Source organism: Alternaria dauci, chromosome 1 (assembly GCF_042100115.1).
Source record: "Alternaria dauci strain A2016 chromosome 1, whole genome shotgun sequence".
Lineage (NCBI taxonomy): Eukaryota > Fungi > Ascomycota > Dothideomycetes > Pleosporales > Pleosporaceae > Alternaria > Alternaria dauci.
In genome coordinates this window covers 4428833-4448012 of record NC_091272.1, presented here as the reverse complement: position 1 = coordinate 4448012, position 19180 = coordinate 4428833, and the positions used below count along the sequence as shown (strand labels likewise).

The window sequence follows — 19180 nt, the reverse complement described above, 5'->3', positions numbered from 1 at the left end:
TGGGACCGGGGATTCTTTGAGGCGCGCCAACTTGACGGTTGGGGGAGGGTTATGTAGGCTGTCGAGGGGTAGCACCTGCTGTGAGTTTGATTTGGACTTTTGGTAATCTAAGGAAGTTGTGCAGGGCGTCTATGTAATGTGCGATGGTGCGAGCTCAGACGATAAATGTAAATAGCACTAGCCACCAACGCGACGCTACTTCCTTGCACCATAGCAACCCGCACAGACCATCTGATCCGCCAACCCCACGTCATACCGTTCCATCGTTTCGACAAGCTGGGGCTGATCCTTGTGATGGAAAAACGGTCAAATATCACATGCGAGGACGCACGTTTTACTACTAGCAACAAAAGACGGTATCTTACAGGCAGTCGCTTTGTTATCTCTCACAACACGTGCAGGACAGGAGGGAGAGCATACAGTGGGACTACTTGCCGCCTCTCACCTATAACTTAGACACAGAGACCATCATTATGAAACATCGTTGCGAGAGTGAGTGTATTGAGTAGGCTTCCCTAAGACCATGAAAAACTCCGCCAACCACAGCATCACCTCGATGCCAACACGAAAAACAAGTGAAACGTCGAACCCGCTCCTCTGCCACACATGCTACTGCTGTCGTCGCTCCCTGTCCTTATGTCAGGCGCTCATATGAGCAACACCGTTTGGCGTTATGATATATCCTCCTGTTGGCTGAGCAGGTGTAGCGACCACGTCTGAGCATGTAGATGATGGCTTAGCGCTAGTGCTCGTGGCACTAGGCGCAGCTGAATTACCTGGAGTGAAGTCAGCATGTGAGTACGCGGACGAAAGCAACTGGACCGTATACTGGATAGCCCGGCGCTGATTGGAGGTGGTGTCCACTTAGCGCTGGATGAAGCATGCTGGGTATGTATGGAACCCAATGTATTGGAAATATAGATACCGCTTGCTATTCGAGAAGTTGCGACGTTGCTGTGCGGCATGTATCCTGTTCCATAAGCTGATGATTCAGTACATCCTGTCGAGATTGGTATATATGCTGTTGGGGTCGTGCCGGCTGGATACGTATTGTAAGATAGTTGCGCGCCTCGGAGAGTGAGCGAGGCAGTAGGATAAGGCGCTACCGATACAGTCGCGTAGTTGGAAGGGTATGGTACAGGCGTATCTGCGAAGAAGTCAGTCATTAATAGCGCCAGGAAGCTTGTCGCGAAGACTGATAAGGGTAATGAAAAAGGGAACAGTCGTACTGGAAGCGCTTGACACAACAGAAACAATAGGATACCCTGATGTAACCGGGGTCTCTAGAGGCGGTACAGATGATTCAGCGGTGTGAACCATAGTACTACTCAGCATCATCAGGCTCGTCGAACGGTTTGTTGGGTAACCTGTCATCTTGTTAGCTACTGAGAAAAACATTATGTCGTTTCTTCTGACCATATATCGTATTATCATCACTTGTAGGATAGTAGCCGCTACCCGTTTGCGAGGCAATTGGCACGATGTTCGAGCCAGGAAGTGTTATGTTTGCGGTCGAAGAAGTGGCACACGATGTGCGTGGGGTCCCAAGGCCTATGGCAGATGAGCTATCTGTGATAGTCGGGTGAGGATATCCAGTGCCCTGGCTTCTTGAAGGGTAGTGGTGTTGGTTGCTACCCCAGTAGGCATACAACGGAGGTAGCATATGACGATGGCCTCTGGGAACGACAAGAGCGGATGTGAGAGTGCTGGTGAGCACGACTGCAAGAAGAGCCGTCTTGGAGAAGTAATAACCCATGTCTTAGATCGTGCTGCGCTGACTTTGGAATTGGGCTTAGGTAGTACTGCGAGGATGCTGTGATCAAAGGATGAAAGACACGTAGGAGCCGTTCGAGAGTAGACTTGGATATCGAGTGCCATACATATACCTTTGTAGACTGGAAGGTATCAAGACGCCTCGTTGTACAACTGCGTCGTAATCTGCAAACTTGTAAGACTAGACCCATTCATTCCTACGCCATGCTTCTGTGTGATTGGCTATCCAGAACTTCGTTTCGCGGCAACGTTCTCTCACATAGAATCATTAAGGAGGCGTACTCATCACTGCCCCAGATTGGGTCCAGTTGGTAACATGGAGATTGAGGCACGGGTTTGAGATTGTATTGGTGGCCCCAAACAAAGACCATGAATGCGACCATGGTGGTGGCGTACTGGAACAAGCTCGTTATCGGCGTAAGGGGTGCTTCTGAAGTACCTTGGGTATCTGCTTGGGGCTCTGAATCGAGTCAAAAGCTGTTATGTGTCAGGATAATGTATGTATCTTGACAATCAATCCGAACTGGTGGAACAAACTGAATCGACAGACATGAGCCTGTCCGTTTACTTGGTAGTTACCATTCATGGGTTCTGCTGGACTTCTATGTGTCAAGCCAGCCCTCGTATCCAGCCCTTCCCGTTATCTTAGCTCATTTGAAGGCAAGGAAATTTTCTCAAGCGTGCCTTGGATTCCAGTGGGGGCAGAACCTGCCATGACCAGGAGAGTCTCGCCAGAGCCAGATATACTTACCATGTACAACCCTCCTCTAGACATCAGCAACACTCGATGAGACAATGAGAAAAGCAGCCTTGGTTTGATATCAAGACTTTTTTGAACCATTCTACTTCCAGCGAAGTGGCATACGTGTAATTGGCGGCGTCCCTAGGTACTTTAGATGCTCATGGATCCATGCCTCCAGGGCTGGCACTCACCGCAGCGCGTCATGACGCAAGCCATCTCGGCCCGGCTGGAGCAAATGATTACGCGTACCTTCTAAGCCGGGGACAGCCATGGCAGAGTCCACGTCTTTGCTGACAGTGGTGGGAGAATCTCGGACGATCTGTACGGTGTTCGGTCACCGAGAGCTGTACAACCTTGGAAGGGTGGGGCCGCAGAGCCCCACCCTGGCGCTAAGACAGATGTACTCTCAGCGGCTCTGCCTCGCAAAGGAGCAATGTGTAACTTCGTACGCTATTCTTCTCATTCTGCACATGCAGCTTCGAATAACAAGTATTTCCTCGATTTGAACTAGAGACAATGCTGCGACAGAAATGATCCAAGAAAAACAGGAATATCCCACAATTTCTACAAACTGCAATCTAGTCTGCATAATGTCGTAGCCCGACGCTGAACAAAGAACAAGATACATGATAATCCGAGAACTCCATACACATAACGCTCGCTTGACGATGACTACAAGTGATAATGACGATCGGCTGATGATGACTTGTAGGATATTATAATAACTTGGAAACGGCCGCTTGTAAGACATTGGTAACTTTTGAAGATGCTGTGAATGAGAAATAGTGATGTATCATCCGATAATGGCCGTACCCAGGTCGTACTCGTAATAAAGATATCGAAACAATCTAATCGTATTCGGCCAGGAAAGGTGGAGAAAACAAGGGGGCCGTGTCGCATGGTTATTAGACCTCCCATGGCTGTCGCTGACGATTGACTGTGCCGTAGGACCTTGGCTCGTCCTCCTCAAGCAGACTCTCCATGATGGATCCAACGTCAGTGTTGGTAACGGTGATGGCATCTTCCTCGTCCAGCCTCTTCCGCATACGGTAAACCTGTACCGTGACATAAATGACGAGCGCCGTACCAATGACAAATGCCGCACCTGCTAGGAAGATGTTTACTGGAATCGGATTTCCATGGAAAGTGCCTTTCGTCAAGGCGTCGATTGCAGTCTGCGACAGATTGACCAAACCAGACGTGCAGATGATGGTTCCATACACACGTCCAAAGGTAGCGAAACCGAAGACCTTGGTTGCGTAGTCCGACATGGCTGAGTAGTAGAGCGGACGCAAAAAGACGAACAGGACGACGTTGACATATCCAGCCCAAAGAGCACAAATTGAACCGATGATGCCAATAGCGGAGGTCATGAAAACGATGATAAGGAGGACACCGGGCGTGCTGACGTTATCGAGAAGAGCACCAAGGAATGGGGTCGCGATAACTCCTGCGAGGGGCAAAGCAACGTCGAAAAAGTCGTTGACTTTTTCAGCTAACTCGACAGACCCAAGCATGTAGGTGTACTGTTCACGGATAGCTTTTTACGATGTCAGAATCTGCTCTTCATCCTAGTCCAAAGGGACTACTTACTTGCGATTTGGTAATTCATACGCACCATCTGAACGATTGTCAACAGGGTGAGCAGTATGAACCAGGGCGTCAGCATTTGGTCTTTGGCGGACTTGTTGTGCAAGGCACCCCAGACACCGGAGTTTTCTTGTCTTTGCTCCGCCTTCTCTTCGCGAATTTTACGTGCCGCTTCGTTGCCGACTAGCTCGTCAAGTTTGCTCAAACGCTCCTTACGACGCGCACTACGTTCTTTGCGCCGTTTCCAGATCTCGTTTTCGGGGAGTTCGTCGTCGGAAGAATGAACATCCCGCATAGCATCTTCAGCCCTCTGGATCTTCATCTCAAGCTGCGCCTCAGTCTTGTAGTTTTCGGTCGGTAAGAAGGTCAGTTGCGCGATGACGATTGTTGCCGGGACGACGAGGTAGACTAGAAAGAAGGTCTGAGGCTTGAAGGTTCTGTCGCTGGCATCGTAGAGAAGCCGGTAGAAGAGGAATACTGCTGCCGATGCATCGAATGCGCCGGTGACAAGCGCGACGATGCTACCCGCATACTTGGGGAAGGCGTTAGCAATCTGGAAAGAAGGCAGGAAGACAAATGTGCCTCCAAGGGCGAGGAAGAAGTTTCCAATTGTATATCCGTCAAAATGCTCGATCTGAAAAGCGAGACTCATTAGGACACTTCCGACTGCCAGACAGAAAGAACCGACAAGGAAGCAAAGCTTGGGCCCATAGCGATCAAGCAAGGTGCCAACTGGTAAAGCAGAAACATTTGCGGTCGTTGACGCCAGCGAAAAGAAGAAGTTCAATCGGAGATCTTGCTCGAAGCAAACTTCAACATCGGCATCCACCTCTTCGGGTGTGCACAAATTTTTGAAAACGCCCTCCTTGATAAGAATTGGCTTCAAAGCTGCAAATCCGAAGACGATACCGCTAGCGAACCAACACGCGAGAACCGTTGCGATGACCTGTGCTGCAGCCAGGCGTTAGTGGTTGGGAACCGATTGTCGTAGAATGCTGCCAAACTTACCAATACGTTTGCCTGTCGGCACCTTGTACGGCGTCAAGCCTCCAGGTTCCTCACCCGCTACGGGCACATCAGGCTTCGGTATTATATCGTAACTGATGACCCTCCTCACACTCTTTCCTGGTGCGGTTAAAAAGCCAGCTCCCGATATCGCGCTCTCAAGGGAAAGCCGACGTTCCGCAGCATCTTGTCGGCTAAGCTGGCGGTCGACAGGCGGTAAGAACAAATCTACCAACGCCTCCTCGCGATCAGTGCCCTCTTGCTGTGTAACATGCTGAATCAGCGACATGGGAAGTCTGCAATTGGGCGCTCGTTGCTAAAACGCAGAGCAGAATACGTGTCGTAGAAAGAGAAGCAAAGGGGTTGTGAAGGGTTCGGCTCGTCGAGGGCGACAGAAGCTAGAAAAGCGGGAGGAGCGGAGTTAAATTGATGCACGCCCTGACACGAGACCCACGATCTAGACATAGCGATCGCGGGGATCACATGTCACATGCGACACGGTCCCGGCATCATGGCTGGGGCCGTTGAATGTTTTTGTGTAAACGTCAGGAAATGCTCCTGCGACCACGACAGTCGAATACACTGCAGAGCGGGTACGTTGCATGCTCGCTTACTAGAGAAACGCCGCGAAACGTCTAAAATGGACGGTGTTGTTGCGGTTGATTGGTCGTGCGGCGGACCCAAGCCGGCAGCAAAATCGCCGATCTCCCCATCCATCTTCGTGCAGGTTCCATGAGTTGCAACCTTGGAACCCGGCGCACAGGGTCTCGATAAGACAAAAGCAAGTAATTCGACCTTTGAAAGGTTACACCGCAAGTCCGACAGATGACTTTTTCATCACTAGCACGTCAGCTCCTTAGGCTTTGCCCAACATTCGAGGTTTTCCCTGAGAGCACCTAGGGAGGTATGGAATACACGTCGTCTCATTGCTGTCTCCATGCAAGGCACATCGTAGACTTCCGCGCGCATTACTGGAAGTCTTAACGCGTCATCTATTCCTTATGATATACATTCGCATCGAAATTTGTGGGAAACCGGTCCCGTCCTTCAGCATCGCTCCGTACCCAGACCGCAACGCTGGTACCGGGACACTTGAACAGCCCGTACCCCTCACCGTCGATCTCAACCTCGCCTTGCTCCCATCCAAGAATATCAGTCCACTTCTCACCAGCATGTATCTCGCCAACGGCCATCTTAATCTCACCAGGACCTGCGTTACTCATCACGCACGCTAGACCTGCCTTCTTGTCCCATGTTCCACGGCGCACAAATCCGATGCAGTTGGCTTCGTTGAAGTAATCTTCTTGCGTTCCATACGCGAAGAGCTTTCGTGCGAGGATAAGATCGGCGAGCTTTCCGCCGCATGAAGCGGGAGTCTCGTGTGGTTCAGAGAGTCCGTAGAGGTCGCCATAGAAAGGGCATGGGTAACCCTCCTGCCTCAGCAGAATGAGGGCATATGCGAGAGGCTTGAAGAAGCCCTCGATCTTGGTCTCCATGACTTGCCCTGGCTGTGTGTCGTGGTTTGTTACAACCGTAACAGCATCTACGGGTCGCATCTTAACGAGTGTGTTGTCGTAGACCTTTCTGAGATCACCCGACTCGGTTGTGGAGATTGACCCAAAGTTGTTCAAGAGAGGCGAGTCATAGAGGGCAAGCTCGTGGTTCATGCCTTCAAGCCAGTCGCTCATCTCTTGGACATCGCCCGACCAGAATTCTCCAACCACGAAAATGTCGTCTCCGCACTGTTCACGCAAGTTTTTGATCCACTCGTTGGTAAACCTCGAGCTGAAATGCTGGACAGCATCTAACCGGAAGCCTTTCAAGCCGAGCTCTTTTGTGATCCATACTCCCCAGTTCTTGACGTCTTCTTGGACTTCGGGGTGTGAGTAGTCGACGTCGGCGAACATCATGTAATCAGCGTTGCCTTGCTCGTCGTCTACGGATTGAGACCAGCCTTTGTTGTCGCCAAGAATCTTGTAGATGGCTTTCTTCTCGTTGGCTTGATCCCAGTCTGTACCTGAGAAGTGCTCCCAGTGGTACTTCATCTTGGAGTACTGTTCGCCACGGCCGGGGAAATCGAAGCCTAGCCAACCCTCAATCTCATAAGCGTCGGAGATCTCCTTGGTCCTGTCGTTTGGGTCAACTTCCACAACGCGGCACTTCTCCGTCCTGTCAGCACCGGCTTTATGGTTCAGCACAGCATCCCAGTATATGCCTACACCGTGCTCTTTGGCGACCTTGGTGAGCTCGAGCAATTCGTCTTTGGTACCCCATTTGGTGCCCTTTGCGCCTTTTTGATCAAACTCGCCGAGGTCGTACAAATCGTATATGTCGTAACCAACGCCCTTTGGGTTTGCGGCTTTGCAGCCAGGGGGTAGCCAGATGTTGTCGATACCAATGGCTTTTAGCTTAGGAAGCTGCTCGGCCAGCCGTTTCCAGTGTTTGTGGTCGTCTGGGATGTTCCATTCGAATCCCTGAAAAAGAGTACCATTTTCTGGTGTCGGCTTCTGCTCTGCAAAGTTGTCAGACTCAGGCCGTTAAGAATAACGAAAAGTTGGAAAGACTAACCTTCGGAGCTCATGACAGGCTACCAAGAGGGGGGGTTGTGGATTCTTAAATCTTATGTCTTTAAAGATTACGGAGGATATGGAAAGGGGAGTTTAGTTTTCGCAGTTGGTTGAGCAAGCAGAGTCTTCACTAGTACATGACCGAATTTAAGCACAGCATTACTGCTGATAGCGCGTAACGAATCCTGCGTTGGTCGGAACTTAACAGGTTTGTCTATCATGTTCCCTGCGTTTGCGTTGGCAAGCGAGCTACGAAGCCAGGGAGCATGGGTGGTGAAAGGGCCTGGAAGCGGGTGGGGGCGGCGCGCAGGAGCGCTGTTCAACAAAGTCCGCCAGTGACGTCAGCTGGGCCTCAGCAATCACTCCGCGGCCTTGACACTGCGATGTACGTCGTTCAGATAGTGAACAGAAGAAGATAGACATCCAAATCGCATCACGTGCACTAGAGGCCATCCCGGCATATGCAGTTGACAACATTAGCGGGATGCAAAGATTTACGGCAAGATCGTCGCTGTTGTGACAGCCGGGCGAATGACGCTAAGCTAATCGAGGTAAGGCGCTCTCCAAATTAGTGTATCCCGGCTGCGCGATGTATCTCTTCCATGATTGGTACACCACTCGCAACTCGACATTGTGAAAGCAAATCTCATACTGAAGCACAGTAGCTTCATAAAAGTGCTTTCGTTGCTTTCTCCATACCAAGGCGAGACACTGTGTTGCTGCCTAATCGCGCAGTCGTCATTACCTTCCCATTCATTCCCTCACCCTAGCTGACCTCACCTATGGATAGAGCGCTTGACCGCCAAGAAAAAGGGAAAGTGCGCACTGTACACACTGACTTTCACAAGTCCCTCCAGCGCAAGGTGTTGACTTCACCAACCGCACCAACACCAACTGACTCAACCTCGTTATCAACAACGAAGCCTCGAAGGACTCGACGGAACTACGAACCATACAATACTCGTCCTATCTTTAATACAATCAAAAGACGCTTCCAAATGGGTCCTACCAAGGCCACAAAGGCCGCACAACCACCCGCTCAAGGGAAGAGCCATTTCATCATTCGCTTTTACGATCCCGATGTTTACGCTAAGGACGCACTCAATCGCCAGCTCCATCAGATACTAGCGTGGACAGACCAGCGGCTAGAGTCCTCCCACAACTACATCCAGATACTCTTTCCGCTACCCGAAGGCTCTCCGTTCAATATGGAGGTAAGTTGCTTTCCCTGCAGGAAAGGATATCTTGCAGGCATACTCTTGTAATCTTCAGCAAACATCATAGAGAAAGTACAGAAAATGCGTTTTCCTGTATAATCTTTAGCCCCAGGTTGCACGCTAAAGACGAAGAACTCTGTTCGTATGCTCACTTGACTTGAGTAGCATGCTGACTATGACACAGGCCCCAGTTATCAATCTTGAAGTGATGCAAGCGTTTCATTCTCGAAGTGAGCTACGACAGGGACTACGACAGAGCTTCCAGCGTATGCTCAGCTTCTACGGTTTCAAAGAGTCTACCAAGCCGGAAGAAGAGTTGCAGGAAGAGCAAGGTGAGACGAAAGCTTCCGGATTCAAGGCTGCTGGCCGCGGTGTCGTCGGCGCACCGCTTTCATCGGAACTAGATGCTAAGCTTCAGCCGACAGAGAATGACGGTGATAGCACACCTGCAACAGGGGGCGCTACGGAGGGCTTGGTCACGAATCCGTCCCCAGATCGGCCCGTCGATGCAGACGTCTCCGTATGGAAAGGAAAAGACCGAGCCCCGAGGGCAGATGAATCATTCTCATCCATATCTTCGTCCTACACCAACGTCTCCACGTCCACGCCGCTCCCGTACCATATCGTTCGCACGCCTGACTCGCGGAAGAAGTTTGCCAAATGGGCCGTCCGCTTCGATCATAACCATCTCCGTATTACACGTATCCTCCGCTCGCTGCGCGTATTGGGTCTAGAGAAAGAATATAAAGCCTTTTTCGCTGCACTCGAGCGCGCATATGACGACCCCATGACCAGCATCAGTGAGCAGAGCATGGGGTTCTGGAGGTCAGCTATTGATAATCCCTTGTATTTGGCGCCTGACGGCAAAAAGTGCAAGTGGCTGATGGACTTGGAGAAGGAGTCAGGGAAGTAAGTCATGGGTGTGCAGAAAGCGTGTGAGACATACACTGACTCCATACTTTCACTTTCATAGCCTGAAACGGAAGATTGAAGAGTGACTGAGAAACAAGCGGGATGGTGTGCAGGAGATGAAGTCGACCAAGTTTCACAGCGATCTGGAGAAGTCTGACTAAGAGGTAGAAGGCCCAGGTCTATTATAAATGCTACATTGACGAAAGTAACTTCGAACTTCTCAAGCAGAGCTTCGGGCGCCTTCGAGCTGCCTGGCTTGGTAGACCTTTTCGTAGCTCTACCACAGACTAAGCACGTCAGGGTTATCTTCTTGTAAGACGTGACCAACGTGTGCAATGGATATATGTTCGCATTGAATGCTTTTTGTCTGAGTTGTTTCACATTGTCCTAAGAAGGATGGCTAAAAAGAAGCGCATCTCATCTTAGCTTTGTCTAGTGGGCCTTTCCCTAAAGGTACCCGGGGAATTTTATATTGATACAGTACCTAGACAGTCAGGTACAAATCAAAACACGAAGGCGAAGATGTCAAAGTCGAGACGATAGTCTAGCAAGACCGTCTTGTTTCGTATGAGTGAGCGCATCTTGTAGAGTACGCGCTTGGGGGAACTGTTCCGCAGGAAGAGGTGAATAAGCACCTTATGAAAGAGGTCGAGGGGGTAATTATGTCGGATTCAGAGAATCAAGGCAAGATTTCGGATGGATCGGAGCATGAAGAGGATATTGATCGGAAGTGAGAGTGCTTGTCTTGGGTATACACGTCTCCAAGCAGATTGCTCATCTACAACTTTGCGTCACTGAATGGAACAAACTTCTCCCCACTGGCCTCTTCAACCCTCTTCGCAGCACTCTTGTATGAATCCGTCTCCTGTAACCTCCTCATGTAATCGTACAACTTGGGATAGCTCGTCTCACTCAGCGGCACTCTCTGCGTCGCTCCCTCAAGTCCGAAATGAATCATAATATCCGCAGCGGTGAGCTTGTCGCTGCAAAAGAACTCGCCCTTGCTAGGTGACTTGATGAGGTAGTCTTCAAGAAAGTCAAAGTGCGTCTTCAGCTCTGGGTCGACGAAACCAGCGTCGACCTTAGCGGCGACGCCGTTGGTAACGGGCTTGAGGAAGAAAGGCACAGGGGCTCTTTTGATGCCTGGGGTTGCTGATTAGTGAACTGGCGTTGACATCAAAGCAGGGGTGACTTACCTCCAGTGACTAGAGCCAATACAAGGAAGGTAAAGAGACTGCCCTCGGTATAGTCCATCAGGAACTGAATTGGCGTCAGTTTCTTGTTCTCTCCAAGGTTTGTTTCGATTGGAAGAAGTCCACGCCAGAGAAGCTAAGAAGCTAGTCTTCGCGCCTATGTCGTGTACATTTTCCCTGTTACGCTAAAAAGTGACGAGACCATGTCTTCTTACCTTGTACCTCATCCACTCTTCAGTCTCGGCACCTAATACACCCTCCTGTCCCTCGGGGTAACGCGCTGGCACCAACTGCTTCCCAAAGTGGTCACAGATGTACTCCATGACCGTCGCACTCTCAGTGATGACGATATCCTTGTCGGAGTTTGCTGGCCTGATGGTAATGGTGGGCGATTTGCCCAGAGGGTGGATGGCCTTCAGATCGGCGCCCGCGCGCTTGTTCTCATCGCGCTTGTAGACGGCGATGTCGTACTCGAGACCAAGCTCTTCGAGCAGCCATACAAGGCGCTGGCCACGGGATTTGTTCAGCCTACGCGACGGCTGATTAGTCGTGATTACTGGGATGACGATGGCGCAATGCGGTGGAGTCGCGTGGCTCTCACACGGCCACTTACCAATGAACGGTGATCTTTGCTCCCTGCTGGTTCGACATGTTTACAACGGTTTTTAGTACGGGTATTGATAATGTTTACAGCCAAAATAAATGTTTTTTGTCAACTGAAGATGAAGTTTCAAATACAACCCAGGCCTATTGACGAATTTATCGAATACCGCCACAAGCTTCGGCGTTCAGCGCGTCGGTGGTTGGCTGATTGCGCTGCCCGCCCGGGCGTATCGTGGCTTAGTGTCGGCTGGCCGACGTTCCGAGGTACCTAGGCATCGACGTGAAGCAGGAGTTCTGCTTCCTCCTGCTAACCGTAATGAGTACTTTCATCGTTCTTGATGGTGTGTAAGACGTGAGGAACCGGGTAGTGATATGAGCAGATTTAGGTCGCAGGATGAGAGAATTGGCTGCCCTAGTAGCTTGAGCTTCAGGCACGAACTCATCGCACGGTGGCAGAAACCGTTCATTCTCCTAGAGAGGTTTGGAATGTCATGAACAATCTAAGGATATCCGCTCATGTATCCTGCTGTACTCATGATGGCCATTCTACGTGATGCTATGGTGTAGCGCCAAGACCTGGCGGCACTTGCCGCAGCTCCGACGACCTCATTGCGCGCACCTCGTCAACCTCACGATCACCAACTGCGCAACCCTACCACACGCGCAAGAGTCTACAGACATGCAGCCAACTTTCCGCAGAATGGCGGGCCACAACCACGGCAGTACGTATCGCCGCTGCAAGGAGCATTGGGACGCAATGGCTAACAGCACGCAGTGATCCACGCGGATCCCGCCATCATCAAATGGGCCAGTACGTTCACCACTGACCCCGCCGCGCACAGCACTCCATGATATCGTAGACATTGGGGCAATCGTTATAAAACTGCATCCCACCGTGCGTGAGACGCAACATAGAAGGCAGGGGAGAGTGTACAGGCAACATGGGGTACTGACGAGGAACAGACATGACCGCCAACCGCCACAAGTACTTCCGCTGGACGAAGCGAACAGCCTGGCTCACATTCGCCTACGTTGTCGCAGTACCGGCTATGCTGGGTACGGCTGGATACATGACCGAGGTGAGTCTGAACGCGCACGGATGAGAGGAGAGCGATATACAAGAGGCGCGGCACCACAAAGCGGGTAAGAGCATCGCTGACAGGTTGTTTCAGGGCAAGTGGGACATGCGCGGCAAGCGGAGGGGCGACCTCGTCTCCGAGTTCTAGACGTGCTGAGCGGAGGACGAAGTAGTGGAGCAAACGAGGCCGTGTACATGTGGAAATACCATTGCATCACCAACGTCACATCGCATCTTCCTATTGCTCTAGCGCGAGCGATGTGAGATGAAGTTTTCCTATGCTCCCCTTCACATATGTCTGGTCATCACCATCTTCTGTGATCCTGGTATCAATGGTAATTCTACGTCACACCGTCGTTGTAGGTACAACTCTGAGAAACAGCTCATATTCTGAATTGTCACCAATACTACCATGTCTAATTCGAATATCATTCTAAAGTCTATCTAACGAGTGTCTATACACAAAGGAAAGCGCAGTCTAAACCCAAACTCTATCACCCACTCCAAAACGAACGACCATATCATTCTAATCATCTACAGCATCTGGCCCACATCTAATCTCTCACCCTATACCAGGTGCACCGATTCCTTAAAGCCTAGTACCCACTCGTGGCAGATGGGTAGGCGCTTGAAGTGCTCGAAGAAGACTCCCCACCAGCCTGATAAGGAATCCCACACCTTTTCGCACAACTCTCCACGATTGCCGTAAAGTCACTGGTAAGCTCGGGCCTCAAGCCAGCAACCTGCTCCGGCGTCAGAAACTCACTATAACCCGCACTCGCTTCGAGAACCTCGTCTGGGGTTCCCGAAAAGAAACCGCGAGCTGCTTCGACACGTCCAGGGTCGTTGACATCGAAGCCAGCAACGAATACAGCTGGCTCGCACTCTGGGTTGAACTGCCAATGGATGAGGCCCTTGGGGAAAAGCATGCCCGTGTAGTTGGACAAAGTGGTCTCGATTTGCTGATACGGACCACGGACTGGTGGGGCGCCACCCACGACATTGCCGAATCCGCTGTCGTTTTCGAGAAGGAGGGCGCCGACTAGTGTTCCTTGGACTACTGTCAAGAACTCATTGGCGCGTGGGTGCCAGTGTGGTGTGTTGAGACCACATGCGTTGACGAAGCCCACGGCTGCTGCTAGGCCGGTGGAACCAAGCGCAGGGAAGTTGTTGATGGTGGACAGGAAGATTGAACCGGCGGTCGGGGGGAGGACAGTGTTGTTGAGGAACTGGAAGGTGTCGTTGCTGGCGTTGGGAGGGTTGGGGAAGAGAATTGCTTCGCGGGCAGATTCGGACTGGGCGAGAAGGAGTGCGTTGCGTTGGGTCGTCAGTTGGGCAGCGGTGAGGGCGTTGACTGTGTTTGGGTTGATCTCGCGTTTGGTGATGGAGACGGGGTTCGCTGTTGCGAGGGTCACCAGGAGGGTCTTGATGAGAAGGGAGTGCATGGTCGCTGATAGATGGCTGGGTAGATGAACTGGTACTTTGCTAGAGAAGATGAAGAGCGTGGTGAGAAGTTTCAAGCGGGGAGTTCAGCTGCCTTATATGCTTTTACACACAGGTTGACGGCAACAAAACCCAATCTCCCCAAGCCTGCTCACGCTCCTCTCTTCTCAAGTCGCTGTATTCGCCCACCCCACCCAAGCCACAGCTTATGATGGATCCATCAACACGAGGAGTCCTCATTCATGTGACGCTGAAGAAGATGCTCAACATGGCAACTTTACAGACTCGTTAGACGTGCCCGTGCCCACAATCATGACAGAGACACCATCAGGCCAACCATGTAGGCCCAGTTATGTGCGAAACAGACGAAGAGTGTGAGTGGAGATGGTGGGTTGGACCATGGACGCCTACAGGACAGTGAGGATCAATAAGCGCTGAAGGCTTCGATGAGCTTAAATGTAGTGACTGAAGCTTGCATTCATGACCCTTTGGCCTATGAGCATGATGGAGTCGTTGGAAGGACTCATGAACCTGGTTGCCAATCAACCATACCTAGATAAACTGCTAGCACGTTGTTTGAAATATTTGATAGCGACACTGGCAGCAGCAGACCTTCAGTTCTCGTCACCTAAACTCATAGGGTCTTCACAATGGAATGCATTTCTCGTTGACCTCGTAAGGATTACTCCCTCTAGTCCTATAGAGCGAGTGCACGTTCATTCAAGCCTAGAAGATGGCGTTATACATGACGTTCCTCCGGCCGCAAGCTCGGTCCGATGCCCATGCTCTCATTGTAAGAACTTCGGCTTGGAATATCGATCCTTCAAAGACGAAACTCCATGTCAACATCTAGAAGGCCAAAGCTCTAGTCCTACACCAATAGCCATACGCCATGTGACCCACAGTTCAAAAGGGTGTGGTTGAGTAACCAAGAGCTGTCAGTTTCCTCGGCGCCTTCCGGTCGGGTATACCCACCTGAGCTCATCTTTTGTGTATAAACTGTCTGTCAACGCGAGTTACGTGCTATGCTCATGATGAAGCCTAATTTGTGATCCACAAATCACGCAAACATTGTAAGCAAGCCGTATGTCTTGGCCATGACCTCAGGCTTACGCGCCACACCAGCCTAGCCCATGTAACAGCGTATCAAAGACTCTCTTTGAGGCCACTCTTGTGGGGTGCATCCCATTAACGCGTGTTGTTTCTTGTGGCGGTGTTGGGTCGACGGGTTGCAACGACTGTGCGCAACCACGATCTGGATCACGCGAACTATGCCCGATTATTAAACTCGCAGCAGGCTGTGTTACGTATGCTTCTCGGCCAAAATTATTGCTCAAGTGCGTCACGGAGCGGCTCGTGCAGACTTGCAGTGGTGTCGTGCGTGAGCCGTTCACAACACATAGGTAAGGACTGAGATACTAGTCAGCCATACCATGCTTCGTACGCGAAAGCGTGAATCCTGCTAAGATCAGCAAAAAGGTCATTCGGTCCATGTTAGGTAGGAACAAAAATCAAAAACATACAACAGCGGGGATTCGCCAGTGGTCACCCACCTGACTACTAATCCGCCGGTATCTTGCTTAACTAGGGCTGAGCGAACGGGAAGCCGTGATCTCAAGATCCTATGGTCGTATGTGAAAGAACTGGATGCGTGGTACAATGATATTCGTCAGTTGAGTGTTGGTGCGCAAGCTTTTCGACTACCCCCTCCTATGACCCTCTACGACCATCTACCTAGCCACTTCCCAAAAAGCCTCTCGATGAGTTTCGTACCCGCTGGTTTGTGAACACCTCAATCTTTGCTGCGCACAGCACAACTTGCATCCTCTTCCCTTCGACATCGCTCTCCACGGGTTCGACGCGGATGCGCCAGTGCGCGCGTTTGATCGTCCACTCTTCCTCATCGTCCTCGTTGGCGCTGTTAGGGCGACCACCCCATATCCAGTCGTCTGCCTTGCCCCTGTGGCGGATGCCGATGTGGTCAGAATCTCCGCAGGAGAGCTCCGCTGGTGATCCATCGACTTCTATAGCACAATCTTGATCAAGTCGTACGCGGACACGCCGTTCGCTGACACCCGAGTTGGCGGGACTAACAGGTTGCGCTGCGACTCCACCGCCAGACTGTACGTACATCAGGCCGAGGGGCTGTGTAGCCGGCAAGCCCATCTTGGAAGCTATGACAGAAAACAGTGAGGTCACTCGTGCGAGGGTTGAGTTATGAAATGTTGCTCTGAGTTCGGCTCTGAGTGGAGGCCATGTTGGTGACGCCCTTGGAAGGTAGAGCGTTGTTGACTCGGATGACGCGATTTCCACGACGAGGATGTTGCCGTTCGCATTGTCATCCGTGTATGGTCGTGCATAAGAGACATATCCCGGCCTAGAAATTGCACTGCTGCTGGCTGTTGATGGAGCGGGACTCGCGACGTGACTCATGGATAAAGGGTCTGGTGAGACACCTGCTGATTGTGCTCCTGATATTGACCCCGAGTCTGGGTCGCTGAGTCCTCCATCGGGACGGAACGAAATACCAGACTGTCGAATATCTTCAAGACGAATCAAGATCTCCGACTCTTGGCGTTGCACGTTATACGAGATTTCGTAAGGTATGAGCTTTTGCTCCAATCCTTTGAGATGAAAGTATCGCGCATCCCGCAGAAGACGAGAGCGATGCGCCTCGCTTCGTATCTCGACGTTGTAGCCTTGCAGTAGTTGCATCAGCTCGCCAAACACCTCTCCGTTCCTATTCGGCACGGATGGAGGCTTGATAGGAGGCGGTCGAAGCAGCGCATCGCGGTCCAGTCCCGGGAACGCCTCGTACGGCGTCGAGAGGAAATGTGCAAAGCCAAGCGAAAAGTAATTGGGGCTGTCTCCAGGAGCAGAGAACAGATCGCGTTGTATCTGGAAAGGCTTTCCTCCGATATTCACGAAGATGTCGGTCTTGAACAGCTGTTTGGTGAGACGCGGCACTATTATCATCAGCAATGAATTATGTGGCTATGCACTGCTGAGCTTACGAGAGTAGAACTGCGCGTCCGCATATAGCTTTACAAAGTGCTCGCCATCTCGTGGCGTAATGTGGTAGCCCTGAAGGTGTAGCGCAATGTCGCGAAAGGTATCGGGATCGCGATCGATGTACAGCGTCCTCACGTCACCAGCTCGACCGCCATTGTCATGCAGTTGCTGGCTGAAGAAATGAGAAAAGTGCGAGGGTGCTCTAGTAGTCTCAGTTACTGGGCTCCCTTGATGCATTCACCGCATGCTTACCATCTGACGCTATAGAGGCTCCCGATAGCCTGAATAGCTCTGATCCTATCTGTATGGGAAACACCTTGCCAGCAGGAAGTATGTCCAGTCCGCCAGGTGACTCAGCTATCCTGCGCGGTGTAGAGACATCGATGACCCTTCCTTGTGGTCCCGTGCCCTTGCTCTGCTCCTTCTGCCTCTCTGGCGCTGTATTCTCTCGTGACGCTGGCTGGGGTGGAGCTTCGGTCGTGGGCGCATGGGTTGCAGTTCGCGCCGTGGATGGTGTACGCGCATCAGCCGGGGCTGGTAGGACTGGCGAGGTTGCTGAGGCGTCGGATGATTGCCGCGACACGTTCTGGCGCTTCGGTGGGTGCTCCGTTGTGACGCCAACACTTTGCGATCCAACCGCAGTAGGCTCAGAATTGACCTTCCTTTTCATACCTGCATGAACAGCTGGTCTCTGTGGCTGCTGTGGCTGGGCTGGCGGAGGCGGAGGCGGAGGAGACGATTGATTCTGGCTTTGCGCAGCATTCGGCGTCGTAGTAGCGCTCTGGCTTAAGGGGAACGCTTGATGCGCCGGTTCTCCTGCGGCGACAGGATGTGGAATACTGAAATCGTTGGTAGGATGTACTTGGCTTTGGTATTCTTGGACAAGTTCACCCTGCGGCTCGTACTGGTTGGTGAAGTCTGAGAAGTCAATCGCATCCCAGCCTGCAGGCGCCGATGAATTAAAGCCAAAGCCGTTGAAGTGCGCCGGCATCACCTGGTGCTGTTGCGTGTTAACAGCATAGTCGGGAAACCCGGTGGGAAAGCCATGACTATGCGTCTGGCTCGTGGGCTCGACCGCGTTCGCGTTCGCGTTGTGCTCGGCATGGTGGTAGCCTCCGTAGAAGTGCTGCGGGTGCTGTTGCGATGCTCCACTTGCTTGGTCAGATGTTTGAAATGCAAAATCGCGAGATGGTGCGCCCGAACGGTCGGACATTGGCTAGCTACAACGAGAATCGCCTCGCATTGAGCGACAAGAAGCCTCGGTGGAAGCAAGTTTTGGTCCGCTCAGAGGGCGGAATTCGTGGGTCGCTGATGAGAAGCTGAGTAAGAGCTCTGGCATGGGTAGCTTTCGGAATCGATACTCAATGCGGTTTGGCACCACGAGCGACCAAGTTGGGGTGGCCTGGGAGAGAGGGAGGGGCAGCTGGGCTTCGACTCCAAGCAACGTCGCTGGTTTATGAAGACGTTGTACATAGCGAGTCCATGCATCTGGGAGACTATGCGCGCTGTGAGGCTGAGACTAAGGCTGACATAGTTGGCAGCTGGTAATCGGCGAGTTGACGCGGGATGGCCGATGGAAAATTGAAGCTGACGTGAGGTGCTCTGGTTCCAGCAATCAGATGTATCGCGCAGTGCGCTCTGATTGAGCGGCAGGCCCCCCTGAACTTCGCGTTGTCGAACCGACATCCAGGGCGAAGTTGTTGGTTGCTAGTACATGACAGGGTCGGTGCGATAGCGCTTGTTTGTTGTGCGCAATTGATCCTGGCTCCAGATGGCCAGATCGCAATCACGACGTTGAGATCTGAATCATGTAGAAGACGTCGATTCCCATCGGTTCACCAACATCTTTCCAACCACATTTCATCTTACATGTGCAATGCAGTTCTTGGACATTATGAGTTGGGTCTATTGCAGCATATTTCCTACTCGATCGTACTGTTACATAAAATCGCCGTCTAAGCGAAGCAAGATCTAACTTGAATGACTGCAGATACACGCAAAACACACAGAAGAAGAAATGTGATATCGTACCGAACCCATGCCAG

The 19180-nt window shown here is 51.6% G+C and overlaps 8 protein-coding genes across 8 annotated transcripts; 2 read left to right on the top strand and 6 right to left on the bottom strand.

Moving 5' to 3' along the window:
- Window positions 1-639: 639 nt before the first annotated feature.
- On the bottom strand, window positions 640-1756 carry ACET3X_001389 (uncharacterized protein; the record flags this gene model as incomplete). The annotated part of the gene is made up of 4 exons (XM_069446674.1): window positions 640-776; window positions 830-1147; window positions 1230-1367; window positions 1417-1756. The coding sequence occupies 4 exons, from the start codon at window positions 1754-1756 to the stop codon at window positions 640-642; spliced, it is 933 nt and encodes a 310-aa protein (XP_069311631.1).
- Window positions 1757-3420: 1664 nt separating this feature from the next.
- ACET3X_001388 (uncharacterized protein) lies at window positions 3421-5399 on the bottom strand (the record flags this gene model as incomplete). Its single annotated transcript, XM_069446673.1, has 3 exons — window positions 3421-4055; window positions 4109-5056; window positions 5114-5399. 3 exons carry the CDS (start codon window positions 5397-5399, stop codon window positions 3421-3423), a joined length of 1869 nt encoding a protein of 622 aa, XP_069311630.1.
- Window positions 5400-6102: 703 nt separating this feature from the next.
- ACET3X_001387 (uncharacterized protein) lies at window positions 6103-7691 on the bottom strand (the record flags this gene model as incomplete). The annotated part of the gene is made up of 3 exons (XM_069446672.1): window positions 6103-7269; window positions 7330-7622; window positions 7679-7691. The coding sequence occupies 3 exons, from the start codon at window positions 7689-7691 to the stop codon at window positions 6103-6105; spliced, it is 1473 nt and encodes a 490-aa protein (XP_069311629.1).
- Window positions 7692-8675: 984 nt separating this feature from the next.
- ACET3X_001386 (uncharacterized protein) lies at window positions 8676-9892 on the top strand (the record flags this gene model as incomplete). The annotated part of the gene is made up of 3 exons (XM_069446671.1): window positions 8676-8891; window positions 9079-9803; window positions 9868-9892. The coding sequence occupies 3 exons, from the start codon at window positions 8676-8678 to the stop codon at window positions 9890-9892; spliced, it is 966 nt and encodes a 321-aa protein (XP_069311628.1).
- Window positions 9893-10584: 692 nt separating this feature from the next.
- ACET3X_001385 (uncharacterized protein) lies at window positions 10585-11650 on the bottom strand (the record flags this gene model as incomplete). The annotated part of the gene is made up of 4 exons (XM_069446670.1): window positions 10585-10949; window positions 11003-11066; window positions 11215-11527; window positions 11613-11650. The coding sequence occupies 4 exons, from the start codon at window positions 11648-11650 to the stop codon at window positions 10585-10587; spliced, it is 780 nt and encodes a 259-aa protein (XP_069311627.1).
- Window positions 11651-12004: 354 nt separating this feature from the next.
- ACET3X_001384 (uncharacterized protein) lies at window positions 12005-13091 on the top strand. The gene is made up of 4 exons (XM_069446669.1): window positions 12005-12324; window positions 12378-12413; window positions 12566-12681; window positions 12775-13091. Exons 1-4 carry the CDS (start codon window positions 12156-12158, stop codon window positions 12826-12828), a joined length of 375 nt encoding a protein of 124 aa, XP_069311626.1. The 5' UTR covers window positions 12005-12155; the 3' UTR covers window positions 12829-13091.
- Window positions 13092-13276: 185 nt separating this feature from the next.
- On the bottom strand, window positions 13277-14125 carry ACET3X_001383 (uncharacterized protein; the record flags this gene model as incomplete). Its single annotated transcript, XM_069446668.1, has 1 exon — window positions 13277-14125. One exon carries the CDS (start codon window positions 14123-14125, stop codon window positions 13277-13279), a length of 849 nt encoding a protein of 282 aa, XP_069311625.1.
- A 1732-nt stretch (window positions 14126-15857) lies between these two features.
- On the bottom strand, window positions 15858-18348 carry ACET3X_001382 (uncharacterized protein; the record flags this gene model as incomplete). Its single annotated transcript, XM_069446667.1, has 3 exons — window positions 15858-17089; window positions 17138-17335; window positions 17388-18348. 3 exons carry the CDS (start codon window positions 18346-18348, stop codon window positions 15858-15860), a joined length of 2391 nt encoding a protein of 796 aa, XP_069311624.1.
- Window positions 18349-19180: the final 832 nt, after the last annotated feature.

Excerpts from the sequence above, each read along its gene's own strand:
- ACET3X_001384 (XM_069446669.1), top strand. The coding sequence starts at position 12,156 with ATGCTATGGTGTAGCGCCAAGACCTGGCGGCACTTGCCGCAGCTCCGA. Across the intron at positions 12,325-12,377 it reads GGCGGGCCACAACCACGGCA|TGATCCACGCGGATCCCGCC; the intron begins GTACGTATCGCC and ends AACAGCACGCAG. Across the intron at positions 12,414-12,565 it reads CGCCATCATCAAATGGGCCA|ACATGACCGCCAACCGCCAC; the intron begins GTACGTTCACCA and ends GACGAGGAACAG.